This window comes from Miscanthus floridulus, chromosome 18, assembly GCF_019320115.1.
Source record: "Miscanthus floridulus cultivar M001 chromosome 18, ASM1932011v1, whole genome shotgun sequence".
Classification (NCBI taxonomy): Eukaryota; Viridiplantae; Streptophyta; class Magnoliopsida; order Poales; family Poaceae; genus Miscanthus; species Miscanthus floridulus.
The window spans coordinates 114,185,198-114,203,143 of record NC_089597.1 but is presented as its reverse complement, the minus strand read 5'-3'; the positions used below and the strand labels follow the sequence as shown (position 1 = coordinate 114,203,143).

At 39.8% G+C, this 17,946-nt stretch overlaps 1 protein-coding gene, 1 long non-coding RNA gene and 1 pseudogene across 3 annotated transcripts; all 3 read left to right on the top strand.

Annotated features, from left to right (window-relative positions):
- The first annotated feature begins 856 nt into the window (after positions 1–856).
- On the top strand, positions 857–7,340 carry LOC136520479 (uncharacterized). 2 transcript variants are annotated; one of them, XR_010775249.1, is made up of 4 exons: positions 857–1,104; positions 1,649–1,751; positions 2,946–3,095; positions 6,901–7,340. It is a non-coding gene; the product is annotated as an uncharacterized lncRNA (long non-coding RNA). The 2 variants fall into 2 exon arrangements; XR_010775250.1 differs by lacking the exon at positions 1,649–1,751 and having other exon boundaries at positions 868–1,104; positions 6,901–7,338.
- On the top strand, positions 1,764–2,566 carry LOC136520478 (uncharacterized). Its single transcript, XM_066514021.1, has one exon. The coding sequence runs from the start codon at positions 2,081–2,083 to the stop codon at positions 2,414–2,416; it is 336 nt and encodes a 111-aa protein (XP_066370118.1). The 5' UTR covers positions 1,764–2,080; the 3' UTR covers positions 2,417–2,566.
- A 2,875-nt stretch (positions 7,341–10,215) lies between the features above and the next one.
- On the top strand, positions 10,216–15,566 carry LOC136524408 (uncharacterized; annotated as a pseudogene).
- Positions 15,567–17,946: the final 2,380 nt, after the last annotated feature.

Genomic DNA, 17,946 nt, shown 5'->3' with positions numbered 1-17,946 from the left:
CACAGGCAGGCCACCGCGACCACCTCCTCGACGCCGCACGCGCGCTGATGCTGCTAGGAGTAGCCGCCGCCGTCTCAACCTCAACCGACGCTGACGCCACGTGGGTCTTCCTCGCTCTCGTCACCTGGCTGCTGGGCGTGTGCCTCCTTCCAGTGGCAGGTCGGTTCCCACAAGCTGATCGTTTGGCCGGCGCTGCCATTGCCAACGCCGGCGCCGTCATCAGGCGCTTCTTTATCCCATGGAACTAGCTTTATTTATTATGTTGAGCGCAAGCGCAAGTGAAGAGGCGGTGGTGGTACCTACGTGTACGTTCTAGCGTGCTTTATTATGTTGGTCAATAAGGATGGGATGATCTAGATACCCATTATTTACTTTCGAAGCATGTATGTTTGTTCGGGTACTAGTATTTTTTTTTGAAACTTCAGGTACTAGTATTTGGTCAAACTAGCTTGTAGCGTGACTGCGTCTGCGTGAGTGATCAAATTGCTGTTCCCTGTGCGTGTTAATGTTAAATGGGCTGTACCATATAGTGTGTGTGTTGTGTGTGTGTGTGTGTGTGTGTGTGTGTGTGTGTGTTGGGCCGGACGCTTGTGCTTTCTTCAGTCCAGCAGGTCCCATGATTTGAACATAGGCCTCAGTTTCGCCGGCCCGATCGATCAATCCAGACTAGGTGAGGTTCAGTCAGTCAGGCGTTAGCAGGAGAACAGGCCTGTGTGGAAATTAAAGTCCATCCTAGTTTGCCGACCACAGCAGCGCTTGTTCTGGAGTAGTGTATGTATATATACCTCCGTGTCCACTTGTTGCTGTGCTTGGTCACGAGCGAGCGAGATCTGCAAGATGGTTGGTCTATGCGAAATTATTTTCTAGCCGCCACGCCTTCTGTTGACGGCGACAGGCGACTTGATGATATTTAAACTCTGGTCCATGTTTCTGATCTACCATTCATGTCCATGGCCACGACCCACCATGCTTCTCCTACCTAGCTAGCTCTGCCGGCCGATCCCCTCATCAGGTCAACACGCCGGCGGCCCGTGCCCTGCCGCCGCGCCGCCCGTCCGCTATGATGTTTCGTATCGTGATCATGCTCGGCATCTACATGTACATGTACGTCGCTCTCGTCTTTTGTTCGTTGCTGATGAGAAACTTATTCACTGTGTTGCAGCGTGTTAATTCTTCTTTTTCCCATCCCCTCTTGGATTCTTTTTCGGGAGATTCTTTTTTCACCCCCTGGAATGAAACTTCACTATATATTTTCACACGCTTTGCTACCTTTTATTTCATGTTTGCCTAATCCATGCAAGGTGTGTCGCCTGTGCATGATGATATGCCTGCTACCTCTATATATCTATGAGAAGATGCGTGAGGGGTCCTCTAGAATTAAGCTCCGATCCGTCTATCTGGCCGTGCCTGCACGGCGTGCTGTTTATTCTACTTTGCATGCTTCCGTCTGAAAATATGCAGAGACTGATGGTTTGATGCATGTCGTATAGGATCCATATATACAGTTGTTCAGGAGTTGATCTTTCATTTAATCTCATAAAAAAGAGGATGAAGAAGGAGAAGCATAGATAGACAGATCATAGCACAAATCATCACAAATACCGCGTGCATAAATCAGAATTAACTTCTGTTTTCCTTGCCATGCTAGCACAAGATGCGCAGATCTACTTGTTGGTCAACGGTAGGTGCGGCCGGTCGTGCTGAGGCTACACAGATGGGACATGGGAGGGAGAGGCTTTCAAAGTCGAAAGGTACAGCACACCTAGAAAGCCTGTGAACATCTTAAACAAAAAGAAGATGAAGGCCCGTGTAATATCTCAGGCCCATGACTTGCTCCAACTGTGGGGAAGGCGGGAAGCCCAAGCCCACGAACATGCCGTTCACGCCGCGGCCGGACCGGAGCCACCCCTGCCACTGCCAGGCGGCCAGGCAGCCAGGCCCCACCCCCAACTCACTCCTCTACAAGAGGGGTCGTGACAAGTGAGAGGAACCGAAACCCTAGTAGGCCTAGAACCATCCACCCGACCCGAGGCGAAACCAGCCGTCGCCGCCGCGGCCGCAAAGCTACCTCGATCGATCGATGGAGATGCCGACGACGCTTGTGATCCGCGAAGAACCCGCCGCCCCCGCCGCTGCTGGGGGGCCAGCAGGGGGAGGCCTCATCGCGGCCCTGCGGGAGCTGCTCGAGCTTAAGGACCGCCGCATCCAGGCTTCGGCCTTCTTCTTCGCCTGGGGAGGCTCCGTGGTGCTCCATGGGACCGTGCTCAACCGTGCGGATAATCCGGAGCATGTCCTGGCTGGATACGGCCTGTTCGCCATAGGCGCGGCCCTTGGGTTCCTCACGCTCAGCGGCTCTGACCGCCTCGGGCGCGCTGCGGCTCGCGCCGAGGAAGTGCTCAAGGGATTCTTCCAGTAGGCGGTAGCTGACCGGCTACATCCGCAGCGAGATAAATCGACGATGCGTGTGTCTTCCCCTCGATCTGTTGTGTTAATAGTTCTAGCGCTTGGGCTCACGAAGTGTATGTGTACCTTTTGAGAATATGTGCTTTCGATATATGTTACAAGACATGATACTTGCATATATGGCATGCTGTCAGTTTCCGAGTGGATAAATGATTGCAATTAAAGTTCTCCTTAATTAGGGTTGTATTTCCAATATCCCTGTGAATATAATGCCCACAAATTGTCCCTTCATTGGACGTTCATGGTGCACTCATGTCCTCAATTTTCATCAGATCTGAATATGTCCTGACTCCTGAGCTGAGAGAGAACCGGGGGAACGAGTAGTTAAGCTGTGATTATTATACAAAATAATGCTGCCGGTCTTTGCGTAAATTATCAATTTCTGTCCCTTTTTGATATTTTTTTTTCTCATCGCAACAAAGAGATGGTTTTGATTTCTCTTGTTTTTTATGTCCCTACTAAAACAAACACTTGCTGTGCAGATGGTGGCACGCTAGACAGAGGGCGCATACTGGATTCAATGAGACCAGGGCTACAGGACATCAAAACAATTTTTGACTAATCACTGATCAAGTGATCATAACCTCACAACAAACTGCATCGATCTGCATGCCTCTGCATCATCACACAAGGTATGGCCATGGATCCACATATGCGACTGGAGTCTAGACTCTAGAGACTGCTCGCAGGATGCTAGCCAGTAACCATTTCTAAACTATATATGGTAACAATTAATTACCAATAGTAGCATCTAGCTACTTGTCAAGTTGCACCGCTATTTAGCTGCATATCAAGTAGTGTTACCGATTTAGCCACAGTAACTTAGGAGTTTCAACTTGATGCATCATACTTTGACAGTGTTTTTATCATGAGTGACAACATATGATAAGTGAAGCATCCAGATGGTGCTGCTTAATTGTAAGTTATTTTCCTAGAGTAGTTCAGGATATGACACTTTAAAAACATAATATAGGATTCACGCTACTCATTGGCGTGGCACCCTGATCCATGTGTATGGAGTGGCAAATTAATTCCTAAGGTGCCAGTCAGAGATGGCAAATAATGTGCATCAACATGTGTTAAAATATAATATATCATTCCTTAGCATGATCATAGAGTTAAAATCTATATTGTAGCATAGATGATTCCACCATTTATTTTTAGGCAGAGAAGTTTTGGCACAATTAAAAGTGAAATAATCTCAAATTTGGTGAAGTTAAAACCTTAAAAGTGCTAGATGTTGGGATATATATAAGTCTACATATAGACGGGTGTGATAAGTAGACAAAGAACTCCGCATTCCTTGTGCTTATGAGTTAGAACTACCGTTTTGTTGTAATACAAAGTTTTGGTGTCTACTTCCCTCCTCCTTTTGGCCATTCTTCCAGTTGGGCGAGGCAATGAAAACAAATAAACATATACAGCGAGGGTCCGAGGATGCAAAAGTGATGAATTGAATTGTTATGAACTTGATGGTGTTTATTATTGTGCAATCAATCTATTTTCAAGTGGTCAGATGAAGGGTGCATTGTTGCAAATTTGAGAAAAAATAAGTTAATAAATGTCTTATATATAGACCCCCTCTGATTCCAAATATTAAAAAACTGAGTACACTGTTGCATGTAATTAAATATTGCACCCATCTGTTCGCGCATATTAGGAATCAAGAAACTCAATTATGCGTATTTAATGTACAAAAGTTGTACTGATACATTCATATTCCACAGATACACATTTATTTTGTTATAGTTGATGATGTATTATAGGAGACAAATTGATGGTCAAAGAATGAACTTAAGACTTTTTTAGTTCTAACATTCTCTTCAAAAAGACATAGGTAGTACCACGTATCAACCATTATTGTCTATTGCGCATAGTCAAATATCATTCATCAGGCAGCCTGATATGATTAATCAGAGTTTAGTTTATCATGCTTTTCATTATGTGTTAGTGGCAAATACTTACTTTTAATTTACAATGATCTCGATGAGCATTCTTATTTTTACAAATTACAAATAATTAAATACCCACATACTAATTAAAGAGATTGACAATAATTATCTTTTTAGCAGAACAGTAGGATATGATCTTACTGCAAAAGTATATTAGAAAAGGCAATTTTTATATGATAGGAGGAAAAAGTTACTATATAAAGTTATATAGTTGTATATTTCCATGATTATATAGCTGCACTATAAGCTAGCTAGCTTTTTTTGATTGAACGGGCACATGAATGTGCCTATTTCATTGATATAGCAGAGAAAGGTACAACTATATTAGAGGATCTCCGAGAGACTTTTTAAAACTCACACTCTAAATCATCATTTTAAGAGCTATTTGAATAAAAATTTCTTTCTAATCTTTCGACTCTCCAACAGCTTTTTTTATATCTTGTGCACACTCTAAAGAGTTAACCTCGCTCTCTATCTTTGACTTGCGAGAAATCCAGAATAGATGAAGGCTATATTTGGATAACCAATTAAATAATCCGTTGGAGAGTATTTTTTCACCAAAATCTCTATTCCTAACAATTACGAAGGATATAAAGAGTCTTTTAAAGTTGCTCTTAGAAAGGGCAAAAAAAAAAAAAGAAACGAAAAGAGGTAGGGACAAAACCGAAAGCCTATTCTCTTGCTAACAAAATTACTAAGGTTTTTAGCGCCTGTTTTACCGGCTGCCGCTTCCGTTTTATCTGTGCAAGAAGTGACAGAGGGCTTGATTCGCGCTTAGCAAAAACCCTTTGCGTTTCTCTCCTTCTAGATCTCCAAAATGATAATTAAGGAGGGTGATACTTCCTAAGCTAGCTTTTGCATTGCATGAATGTTGGATAATAACAAGTTCTTCCTAAAAGGCCAGCGTATGGTTTGGACTTGAATAGTGAAAACCACGTGTTATTTGGGTGATCCAGATACTTCAAGGTGTACAAGTTCATACTGCATGGTTAGACATTATGTTTTTGAATGAATCAGCACAAGTTTATATTATATATATATATATATATATATATATATATATATATATATATATATATATATATATATGCAATATATGGAACAATCATGGGGATACATTATTCTATATATTTTACATTGTTTTTTTAGAAAAAATAGAATTGTATTAGATAATTTTTCTAATTTAATTTCTTTGGATGCTAATCCGAAATGGAGGCATGTATAGTTGGAAACAATGGGTTGTTTAAGAATGCTTTGGTTCCATTTTATAAGGTAATTATTGGCTCTGTTTTTTAGATTCAACTTGATCATCTTAAACCATCTCTTGGCAACTCAAGCTTACTTTGCATCATCTACCAACATTAATTATATATTTGCTGTGTGTTTTAGATGTTCTTTTTTACGAAACTGGAGGGGTGCAAGTCCCTACTGAGAGATTAAATTAAACAAAAAAGGAGTCACCAGTTACAAACAACAGTTCAAAGAGACAAAAAAAGAAGAGAAAAAAGTAAATTCTAAAATGCAAATTACAACAATTATGGATCCATAGGTCACAGATTGTTGAGACACAGGCTTGACTTTGCACTAAATTTCAGCAAAGTGATTTCCAATCATCCTTCATGCGCTATTAACTTAGATTTATCAATCTGATCTCGTGAGAAAGTTTTTTCTTTGAAGCTAAAACCATTGTCAAGAATGAATAATAAGTGCTCAGAACATTTGAAAGAATAGAAATAGAGGCATGAATGATAGCAGCTGTGGATAGCCGGGTGGTACCTATTGCATTGTGAATATGTATTCTCTGTACCCAAAAAAAAAAAACCTACCGCATGCATGGATATACACCAAGACCTAGATTAAAGTGGCAAATCGAAGTACTAACTTGGAGCTTCCGGCAATATATATACTTCTGGTGTTTATGGCTAGGTTTTAGCCGTGCACAAATAACTCATCAGAACACCGTACCACTGTGATGTATAGTTAAATCTCATGATATCAATGCAACAATCATCAATGAAGTCATCACATGATTACATATATCGATGATGTTATTAACTCGTTATTCCATATCATTATCCCTCTATGTCTTTATGACCATGTTCAAATCATCATGCATGTAAAAGTGTAGCTTTGTTATCTATCTTTCAACAGACACCTAAATTCACACATTGTTGTGGTGCCATGCTTTATTGTGAATGTTGCATCTGATATAACACAATGCATCTGGGCATCTTAATTTATTAACTAGTTAGAGTCTTGTGATGGTAGTGTTTATCATGATGGCATGAGTGTCAAACACGTACACGTAGTAGTATGCACATACTGATCAAACAAACTTGAAATGTCCCATCTAGCTTATGCTTCCCTTCCTCTTCCTATATGTATATATGCCACTATGATAGAGTGTCTAGTGAGTGTTGATTTTAGCTTTAAGGACACGTGCATCCTTGACATGTTTGCTTTTCCACCGTTTGTGTATACGTAGGTGGAAGGCGGCGGCGGCATTGTTGCTGCCAAGATGAACCTAAGCCTGAAGAACTGACGGGTCCCCTAGTGATCGTCATGACCAACCACATCCACGCTGCCCCAAAGTTTATCCCTCCAGAGCTAGCTATATGTTCGCATTATTCCTATGTGGCACTGGCCTCGTGTTCCTCGCCATGATGAAGATGATGTGAGAGCGTGTCATAATTCCTAGTCGTCATTATCGTTGAATGTTGAACCCAACAATCCTAGCTAGTACGTCTCGTGTCCTCCATGCTACCTATATGGCTATATTGCCTTACAATTTCAGCTTATTTACATGCCTGCATGAGTGAGACAAAGTTTGTGTGATTGTAATAATTCCAGGACACATGCGAACGCGTATATATACTGGAAATTGTTAGACCTTCGTTCTGGCTCTTTTGGTCGTTGCTTTGCTCGTATGTTTCAGACAGATGGTTTATTTGGTAACGCTTCTTAACTATTCTACTAATGTTTGGTATACATCGCATTTGGATTTTCTCAACAGTAGTGTTGAAATGGTTTTATGTTGGATAGTTTGTAGGTTCACAAATATAACAACAAATAAACAGTATAGTTTTAGCTATTACTACTTCATTATCACGCGTGCTTTGGGATTTATTCGAGCACTTGATGTCCTTTTCTAATATGTTGTTAACTGATGGTACTTACTAGTATCATATATGGCCATTGATTTAATACCTAGTGACTAGTGAGTAGATGCTAGCTAAGAACTAAACCAAACTAATAAGTAGGCCCTAAGTTTAATATATGTCCTAAACCAAACTTACTAGTATCATGCAAGCCATGCATGGCCATACCGGCCGGGGTGCTGAATTGGTGCTGCCAAAACAATGGGAGCCAGGAGTCAGCTATCTTGTTACTCGGGAGGCCGGGACAAAAGCCCATCGTGCACGAGAAAAGGGAGGACTTGGCTTCCAGAACCTGGCTACTCAGTCTGCTCCTCAAGTTGCTACTTCAAATTTACAGGCTATGGGTTTCTGCATTTACATACCTTGGCACTCGATCCTCTCGAGAAGGGAGATGTGTAGTTATTCTGAGATAGAGAGAGTAGTTGCTGCATATAGTTAAGTTACTATTATATATTCACAATAAGTTGTCATTACATGAAAACTGTTTGGAAACATATGTAAAATGTGTCTACGCTACAACAGAAAATGATTTACAGAGACCCCTCCCTTCGTTTACAGAGGCTACACTTATTTTTCACCGCCTCTATGAATCGCTAGCACTACTGCAGGACTGAGCATCTTCTCAACCAGGATTGTGAATCCGGGACTAAAGGCCCCCCTTTAGTCCCGGTTCTGGAAACCGGGACTGAAAGTGGACCTTTAGTCCCGGTTTCTATTACTAACCGAGACTAAATGGACCCCTAGATATTGCACCAGGGATGGCACGTTTAGTCCCGGTTTCCAACCGGTACTAAAGGTTTTTTTTTTCTATTTCATTCCTTTTCATTTTATGGTTTCTTTTCAATTCAATTCTTTTTTGTTTCGCTTTTCATATATGAATTCTACGCTGCTAATATACGTCCATATATATGTACGTATAAGGTTCTGTTTGAGCATTATACATAAATAACACTAAAATATTTGAAACTACATATATACAAATATTTTAAGAGAATGTACATGCATGGAATATGTACATAATAAAGTCACAAAAACCTTGTACTAATTTCCTTGGGATTTCATTCAACCCTAATCTTTAGTCGTATGGCTACTAGATAATAATTCTTTAGGGTCATAGTACTACGCGCCTTTGGGATCTATGACCTCATCCATAAGAAATTCTGACAATGCCTCTTGAATTGCTTTGATCTGGTCACAACGCAGAACCTTTTGTTTCCTCCATTCAATCTTCAATTCAAATAAAAGGAAAAATATGAATATATATATGATTATATATATCAACACAATGGTAATAAATAAATTATGTATATTTTTATGTACTTCGAGGATCTCTTCACTTGTTCTCCTTGACTACTCCATGAGGAACTCACAGACGTAGTATCCACACAAGCTATTCCCTGATCCCTGCTGCTGACACCACTTTACGAGAAAAAAGATTTATCATCAACCAATGAAGCATGGTAATAATGAATTGAACTAAATAAAGATCCGGTGACCTAGATAGTACTTACTGGGTATTGGACTACATTAGAGGCACTTTCCAATGACCATAATCACTACAACAAATCTAGCCTTTTGTAACGTTTTTCTTGTGACAAAAGAAGAATTCGTCGTTGATTTACGACGTTTTCTCTAGAAATTGTCGCAACATGTTGTGACCTACATTTTTGCGACGATAAAGGAATTGTCAAAGAAAATGTCGCAAAAAAAAGTCACAGACCAAGAGAACGACATTAAATATTGTCGTAAGCTGGTACATAGAATTGTTTTGACGAATTCGATTTGTCGTAGAGTTTGTTTGTTGTCGACGATGAACTTTCTATTGCCATTGAGATTTATGTTTTCGCATATGACAATTTTCTATCATCATAAATTCATTGTGCAAAATTTAGTTAATACATATTTGAATTAACTTATAAAAACACCAATCACAATTTGTTTTGGGCCAAGTGCCTGTTTAGTTTCCAAAATTTTGCAAAATTTTTCAAGATTCCCCGTCACATCGAATCTTTGGACGTATGCATGAAGCATTAAATATAAATAAAAAATAAAACTAATTACACAGTTTAGACGAAATTCACGAGACGAATCTTTTAAGCCTAATTAGACTATGATTGGACACTAATTGTCAAATAACAACGAAAGTGCTACAGTATCATTTCCCAAAAAAATTTGCCAACTAAACATGGCCCAAGTAAACCTACCTCTGGTGGTTATTTAAAAAATAGAGAAAGGGGTAAAAAAGAAGTCACCAAAATAGAGAAAAAGGGGAAAGCAGCATGAATCAAACCGGAGCAAAAAAAAAGGTCAACCATCCAACGCGCCACACTTTTTGGCCCTGCGCGCCACTCTTTCCATGAGCGCACGTACTTCAGCAAATTTTTTTGGCTTACCCGCTTGTTCAGAGGGTAGTAGAGTAAAATGTTTCACACATTGCACATGTTACCCTGACCGCGTCCTCCTCATTCCAGCCGCCGCCCCATCTTTCTACCGCCGCATCCTCCTCATTCCCTTCCGTCGCCTCTGCTTCCTTGCGCCAAGACCCTTCCCCGTCGCAAGACCGGCATGGCTCCAGGAAGAGGAAGGAAGCCCCGAGGGACTCGAAACTTCATAGGCAATTTCTCTACCGTACCCATCTCACCATGGATCTAGATTTGAGGCTGGGGGAGGTGTATAGGTGGGCCCTGCCTATGCTGCGCCCCTGCACGGCTGCAGCGGCTGCCGGCTACCCCTGCGGGAGTGCGGGGCTGTGGCTTGCCCCTGCCACTGCTGGCGGTGTGGCCTGCCGGATAGCCCCTGCCTGGCAGCGTGTAGTAGAAGTGAGCAGGGAGCAGCCGATTCCAGCCTAGGAGGAGGAGCAGCACCCGTAGGGGTGGCCCATGGGGAGAGGGGCTGCCAGCCCACCATGTGGTGATGTGGAGCTAATGGGGAGGAGTGGGATTTCAGTTTTTCGGTAGGGGATGAGGTGCATGGAGTTGCTGATAGACAGATTCTAGCTCCTATTCATGTTCCTGTTCGTCTAGTGCCTCAATGGTTGCCGTGCTCATGGAGAGGAGAGTAGAGAAGGAAGAATATATAGATTGTAGTTGATGCCTGCTGCTTGCTTTTTTAGTGCTTATAGTCGGTAGCATTTTGGTCAATTGCTTCCATCAATTCAGATGGTTAGAGAATGGAACATTGATTTTGGTCAGATGGCAAAAGAATGGAAAACTGATCAAACAATTGAATGTCAACTTATTTTTTTTCCTACTAGTGAATTGGGTCTGAACTTTTTTCTAATGTCAATGACCTTACAAAACTTACTGAAAAGTCTCATGCTTGCAGAATGGTTGGGATGCATGTCACTTTTATGTGTGTTCATACTTGCAAATCAGAAGTTTGGTCTCTATGTTTTAGCATTATCGACTTGCAGATCATTTAAGCTTCTGTAAATGGTTTTTGAGGTGCTAGCAGACTTCTCTGAATGTTCTGTTAAATTCATAGTTCTATTCTTTGTCCGGGAATGTTTGAACTCCTTCATTTTTTGCAGAATGTTGTATCCTGTTGATAGGGTCAACTAAACTGAATGTTGCTTTTTGATTGAGTGTGAATTTGTACAGACGTGCTGATGGGTTATTTTTGAGCCTTTGAAAATTGTTGATGTGGTTGAATTTGTACAGACATGCTGATATGTAATAGCCTTTAAATAGATGAATGATTAGGTAGCTAGGTTAACTAAATTCTCCTTTGGGTTTATATTTGCTGGATGTTTAATCTTGCAAAACTTCTCGTGTAAGAACATCTTTTTATGCATGCAGCAAGTCATCCTTGCTATACAACTTGCAGTGTCTAATATGAAAAGTTAATTAAACATGCAACATTTATGTAGGCTCTTGGGTTTTACAGAGGCATATAATCTCATTAAATTCCAACCTTCTAACTATTCTCAAATGATTTTTACAGAGGCGCCTATTACTGAATATGAGCATTCAAGGAATGAAGAAATAATGAAAACAACCAAGAGCTGGAGAGGCTTGGTATCAAGACATTAGTGCCCATAGTGAACAATACATCTGTGGAGAGAAAGGGTAAAGACCATGAAGTTTCTGGATCGTTGTACATAGGTCAGGAGAGTGGTCAGGAGAGTGAGGACTGTGAAGATGAGGAGGTTATTAGCAAGGTACCAAGTCTTCTAAGCATATGTTTGTTTGTACTTTATTGTTTCTTATTATGTGTCAGTATGCTATTTAGCAAATTTGGTGCCAATTCTACTTGTTTTTTTTTGCCTAATGAGGCTTTGCAGGTTGCTAATGCTGCACATACAAAGAATCCAACAAGGTCTGGGAACACCTCTGTTAGATGAACAAAAGCATCTAAGAGAGTGGTGGCACCTCAGGAACAAGATGTGTCTAACAGAGTCACTAGGCAGAAAACAAGGGATCTAGCCTTGGTTTCAAGTCCAGACCCACAACAAGCGATCAACTTAGGCCTGCCAAATGCCACACCCACACATGATGTGTTGGTTTCTGGTAGTGATCCCTCCCTGCAACAGGACTTGGTTGACATTACAGATGAAGGCAAGTGACTATATCTACCTTGTGCAAACAAATCACTTTTCATTATTTTCACATTGCAATGCTAAATATGTATATGCCATTGTCATAAATTTACTGCCTTCTAAATTCAATCGTACTTCTAAATATGTATATGCCATTGTCATAAATTTATTGTCATAAATTTGCACATTATATTGTTGTTAGGTGCACTTGCTGCAAGAAAAGATCTAGATAGGATAAGAGGAAGAAGCGCAGGTAGAGAACTAGATAGGCTAAGTAGAGGATTATGCATGAAGTTGCCAATCCATGTTTATGAAGGGAACAGACAGCCAAAGGCACCTATCCAAGCTACCAAGCTTGCATCACAGGGTGGGATCACACTTAGGCAGCACATACCAATCCTTACACACTGGAAGGAGTACAAGAAAAATGAGTCACATCTTGAAAACTACATTGGAAAAATTGGTGTAAGTTAAATTCAATTTTGCTGATTTCCTGAAAGTTCAATCTATCCTTTGCATTCGCAGATTCTAATTTTCATGCTCTTTACTAGGCCCAATTCACCATTGACACCAAGAGTGAAGCAGTCCAATATGCATGTGCTGATTTGCTTAAGTGTGGACAACGTCAGATGAGGCACAAGCTGAAAAAGGTACTTTGATGGGGTACCTGCAAGTCAAGTGAGGACTACATCGCCTGTGAATCATATGGCTAACAATGAATGGCAGGCCTTAGTGCAAATGTGGTCAGACCCGAAGCACAAGGTGCGACAAACCTCCAAATTTCCTGAACCTAATCTTAGATACAGTAAAATAGAAATTAAGATGGCAAGCTGACACTTGTCTTGATCTATTATTGTTTTTTGTAAATCTTCTTATCTAAACCTGAACCTTTAGCTAATTTCTATGCTAGGATAATTTTTAATGAGGTAGTTGTGACATCCGCATGTGACCGCTTTTGCATTCAATTTGAGGTCACTGCTGTCCCTCCGCTCCTATTTTAGGGACCATTAGCTCTGTGGTCTTAGGTTCTAGCGATTTTCTCCTACAACCTCTAAGAAGCAAGACATATCTATTAGTTGACATGCTTTGAGCTTATGTTTATTATTTTACTGTAACTTCACTTCTGTATTTGTCCTATGTGTAGAAACACTTAAACAAATGTTTCATGTACAGGAAAGGTGCTTGAAAAACCAACAAAATCGAGAGAAGGTACAATTACTGCATTGTACAGGATCTCGGTGTTACATTGCACAAGCCCATGTCGTGGTAAGAAACTAAACAATCAATGATCAGTAATGGATATATATTGATTTTTGTAGCAGCATAATTGTTTGTATTTCTTTGCAAATAATTTAGAGATAAGAGAAATATAAAGATGTACAACCTACTGCTATTGATCTTTTCAAGGACTTCCACTGCAGCAAGAAAAAAGGATTCAGTGAGCCTATCAAGAAAGCTATTGTGAGTGACTGATTCCCTTTTCTTCTCTATTCCCATAGTTTTGCGTACATGTTGTAGATTGTTTCCTTCTTTGCTACATGACGTACATCTGAAAAAATAAACTGTACACAAGATTTAAGTCTCTATTGTAATTTTTTTGCTAGGCTGATATGGAAGCGATCATGGCTGAACCAGTACAATATGAAGAGCAACCAAAGTCAGTGAACCATGCTGTTTCTCAAGTTGTGAAATCAACTACATTTCTTCAAGTTGCAGGAATTCAACCAAACTCCAACAATAGCTCTAAAGGTTGCACTTCCTCAAAGGTACAAGTGCATCAAGTCCCTACCATGCATGCTCTGAAGTTATTTTCTTTATAGATTTGTACTTCATCAAGACATAGACTAGATTTGTACCTCATCAAGATATATACCTAGTTGTGATTTAGGAATAAATACCTAGTTGTTGAGTTTGATTCTACTAGTACCTAGCTGTCCTACTCTTGCACATGAATTGTTGTCCCTTAGTTGGGCATTTGTATTTGACTTAGGAATAAATACCTAGTTATTCAGTTTAAATCAACAGGTGAAGAAAATGCTAGAAAGCTTGGTAAATCCAAAGCATGCTATCTATTAAAGGACAAAAAACAAATTATGCTTGCAAAGTGAGCAAGTACATTAAAGCAAACATAAGAAAAAGAAAATAAGTCGCAAAAAAAAGACAAAAGAAAATATCTACCTTATTTAACACTTAAAAATGTGAGGTACCAAAATAATAAAATTGAATATATAGCCCCTTATTTTGGTATCAACAGAATGAACATTTTAAAGGGGATCAATGAGTCGATGAACTGCACTAGAAAAAATATCATCATTCAGCACTGTTTACTGAGTCCTTGCTTGAAATATTATTATGAAGTATCCCTGGTGGCGACACCTCATTCATCAGCACACAAATTCAATTGTTCTAGAATACAGTAATACACCATTAGTGAATATTAGAAGCCAGTTAATTTGTTAAAAACAGAGTTTCATTCTACTTCTTTGATTGATCCTGGAATATAGGTTGCCACCTAATGCATTGGTTGATGAATCAGTGCAAGATAGGAATGGATTAATAGATAGGTTAGCAACTTACTTAAAAGTTACACGCAGCCTTTAAAGACTACAGTGTAGGAGAATGATTAATGTACATCAAGTAATAACTAATCAGAACTAACAAATAGAGGCTAAATTGGGCCAATGGCCAACGAATAGCATCATACTGATGCTAGCATTCTCGATCTTCGACTTAGCTGTTCAGTTTAAATCAACTTGTACCTAGCTGTCCTGCACATGAAAGCAATAAACTCAATTTGAACCTACTTGTACTTAGCTGTTCAGTTTGCACATAATAATGTTCAGTAAACAAATATTTTGCCTTGCTGCCTTGAGTGGTTATTGCTTCTAAGAGAATAATAGATGATTTATTTCTTAGTAAAGCCACCGACATATTTATGGTGTTTATGCACAGGTGCAACAGCTTCGGGCTGATCTTGAAATTGAAAAAAAAATAAAAGAAGACCTTAGGCATGAGTTCGAAGCCATGAAGAAAGAATAAAAAATGGCAATGGAGACTTTAAAGAAAGAGTCAGAAATGGCAAGGGCAAAACAGGCTGAGGAGATCAAAAAAATAAAAAAGGCATCACAAGAAACCATGTCCTTCCTTCGTCAAATGCTTGGTCCTAGGGATGGTTGAACTTGGTTTGGTTGCTGGTTGTTTGCCCCTAGTATTAGTAGCTCTAACTTTTGAACCATGCTGCTGGATTCATTGTTTTGCGACCTCTGAGAAGTATTGTGCGGCCTTTAAACTTTGGAACTTGTGGCTGCTATAATTTTGGTCAGTGCATCATATGGTCTGTGAGATGTATTGTGGCCTGTGAACAAAACTAGTATTGTGGTTTGTTGTTGTTGTCAGTGGATATGATCATTGAAACATGTGTTGTATGACCTGCTACTGTAACTTTGGTTGGTGACTTTGAACTTTAATTAATTAACTGTTCAATGATATGATCAATTTGTGATCTACATTGTATTATGCATTTGCTTATATTGATCTATGATTATGTATTTGCTTATATTGATCTTGCCATGTGGCATCATGGCACTAAATAGTTAGCGACAATTCTTCCTAAAACAATGACAATAGCCATTGTTGCAAATTTAGTGACGAAGCAGTATTGTCAAAAGTTTAGCGACAAAAAAAACTTGTGTTCGTCACCAAAGGTGTTTAAACACGTTAGATAGGCGACAAATGGGAATTCGTCGCGCTCACGTCACAAAATTCGTAACTTGACATAAATTTAGTGTTCAACGACAATAGCTGATTATCGCAGAAGGTCATGTGTGTTGTATTGAATGGCGTTTCTCGACGAACCTTTTCCAAGCACTACCCGACGAAATAAATAAATGGAGTTATATCAATAAAATGGCATAAGAGAGTATACAGTGTGCGAGACTGAAATTACTACGGGAGAATATCTATTATTTCTTGGTAATCTACTCGGGGTTTTGTTGATGAGTCAAAGATCTTTACAATACTCCTGGGCATATCGATAACCAGTAGTATCCAGTGATAGCTACATGTTTATATACAGACATAACTCATTAACTAAAGTCAACATGGAGTAAGCAAAATAAAATAGGCACAAGACATTAACAGTCACTTGAAGTTGTAAGGGAAGAGTATCAGTGTCTTGTCATGTTGGTTATCTAAGAACCTAAACAGATTATTCTCCACTTGAGGTCGCCATCTATCATATGGAGTAACCGATTCTTGAATGTGCGATTCGGATCCATCAAACCAACATCAGTTAACCCTTTTTTCTTTAGTTTTAGCATCTCATATCTGCATTTATATAGTACAAAAGAATATATATAGTGTGAGGATAACTATATATACACAACGAACTAACAAACATGCAAGTTACTTCAATTGTAGAAAGAATCACTTACAGACACTAGCAGCTGAGGAGAGATTTGTTGAGAGCGTCCCGGTTTAATAGTTGGTGTAATTCCTTGAACTCAATATGTAAGACTTCATAGCCATTGAAGTAATGCTCTGTTCTAATTCTGACAATAAGCTATTTACACCAAAATTTGGAAGGAGAGTCGCAGGGACTCGAAAGCTCACAAGATCGTGTCATCAAGGAATCAATTGCGTACAGATCGGAACCAGCTGATTCGGATGCAAAAACTGGAATCGGCTTTCTTTAGATAGCGCCAGCAGATAACGACAAAGGCTACGTTCGGTGCCAGGACGAAACATGTTGGACTTTACAAAAAGGGAAAGATTAGAGTCCAAGTTATCTTAAATTAGGAATGTTTTCTTTAGGATCAAAAATTGTGATGAGTCATGTTTAGACAGGAGTCATGCGCAGGTCCCGGGTATAAATATCAAGCCCTGGCTATTGTAAAAAACAACAATCAATCCAATATACAAGTCATTTATTTTTTCGGCTCCAGCCACCCTTAGGAGTAGGAGTAAAGTAGATTTTGATGAGTTCTTCAGCAAGTACGGCTGCATCAATCCGGTCGACCTCCACTGCGACTCTGGTGTAAGTTAGTTATCGATTCTTGCCTAGTTCAAGTATGGCTGCATCGATCTGGTCGACCCCCACTGCATGAACTAGATCAAGGTCAAGTTATCGGCTCTACCTTAGAATGTTAGTCTTTGGTAGATTCATTAAGTTACCAATATTACTTATTCCTTTTATTATTTATCTAATTACAGCAATATTAATCTATCCGATTGGGATTGATCTAGATCGGCCTTATATTTTGTTTAGCCTATCATTTGCTAAATCTAAATTGATCTAATCTATACTTTAAACGATGAGTTATGTTTTATCGGTTGTTTTATATCAATCCTGATCGTGCATAGCGTGCGGTTAAGGCGTGTTGCGTCTTGAGTAGATTTATTGGCTAGCGAGAACCGTTCCATGGCCCGTTATCATGGCCTGTGTGATTCTGCCTCACACCCCACTATTAGCACCGTGGAGTGGGGACCATTATTTGATAGATCTATTTCTGATAAGGCATGACTTTAGCTGTGCGTTATGCCTGAATCGGTTGTTTTAGCCAATATCGAGTGCTTTCACGAACAATTCGCATCACGAGATCGTTGAAGTAAAGATAGGTTAGCCCCATGATCTTATTATTGTATTACGGCCTGCATGATTCTGCCTCATGCCCCACTGATATTAGTAATGAGTTAGGATCGTTGAGTCTATCGTTATTTCTACGGCCTATATGATTCTGCCTCATGCCCCACTGGTCATAGCGATAGATGAGATCTAACATGTTCATTAGATTTATCTTTATTAAATGGTTAAATGGTGTTGAATTGTTTCTTTATA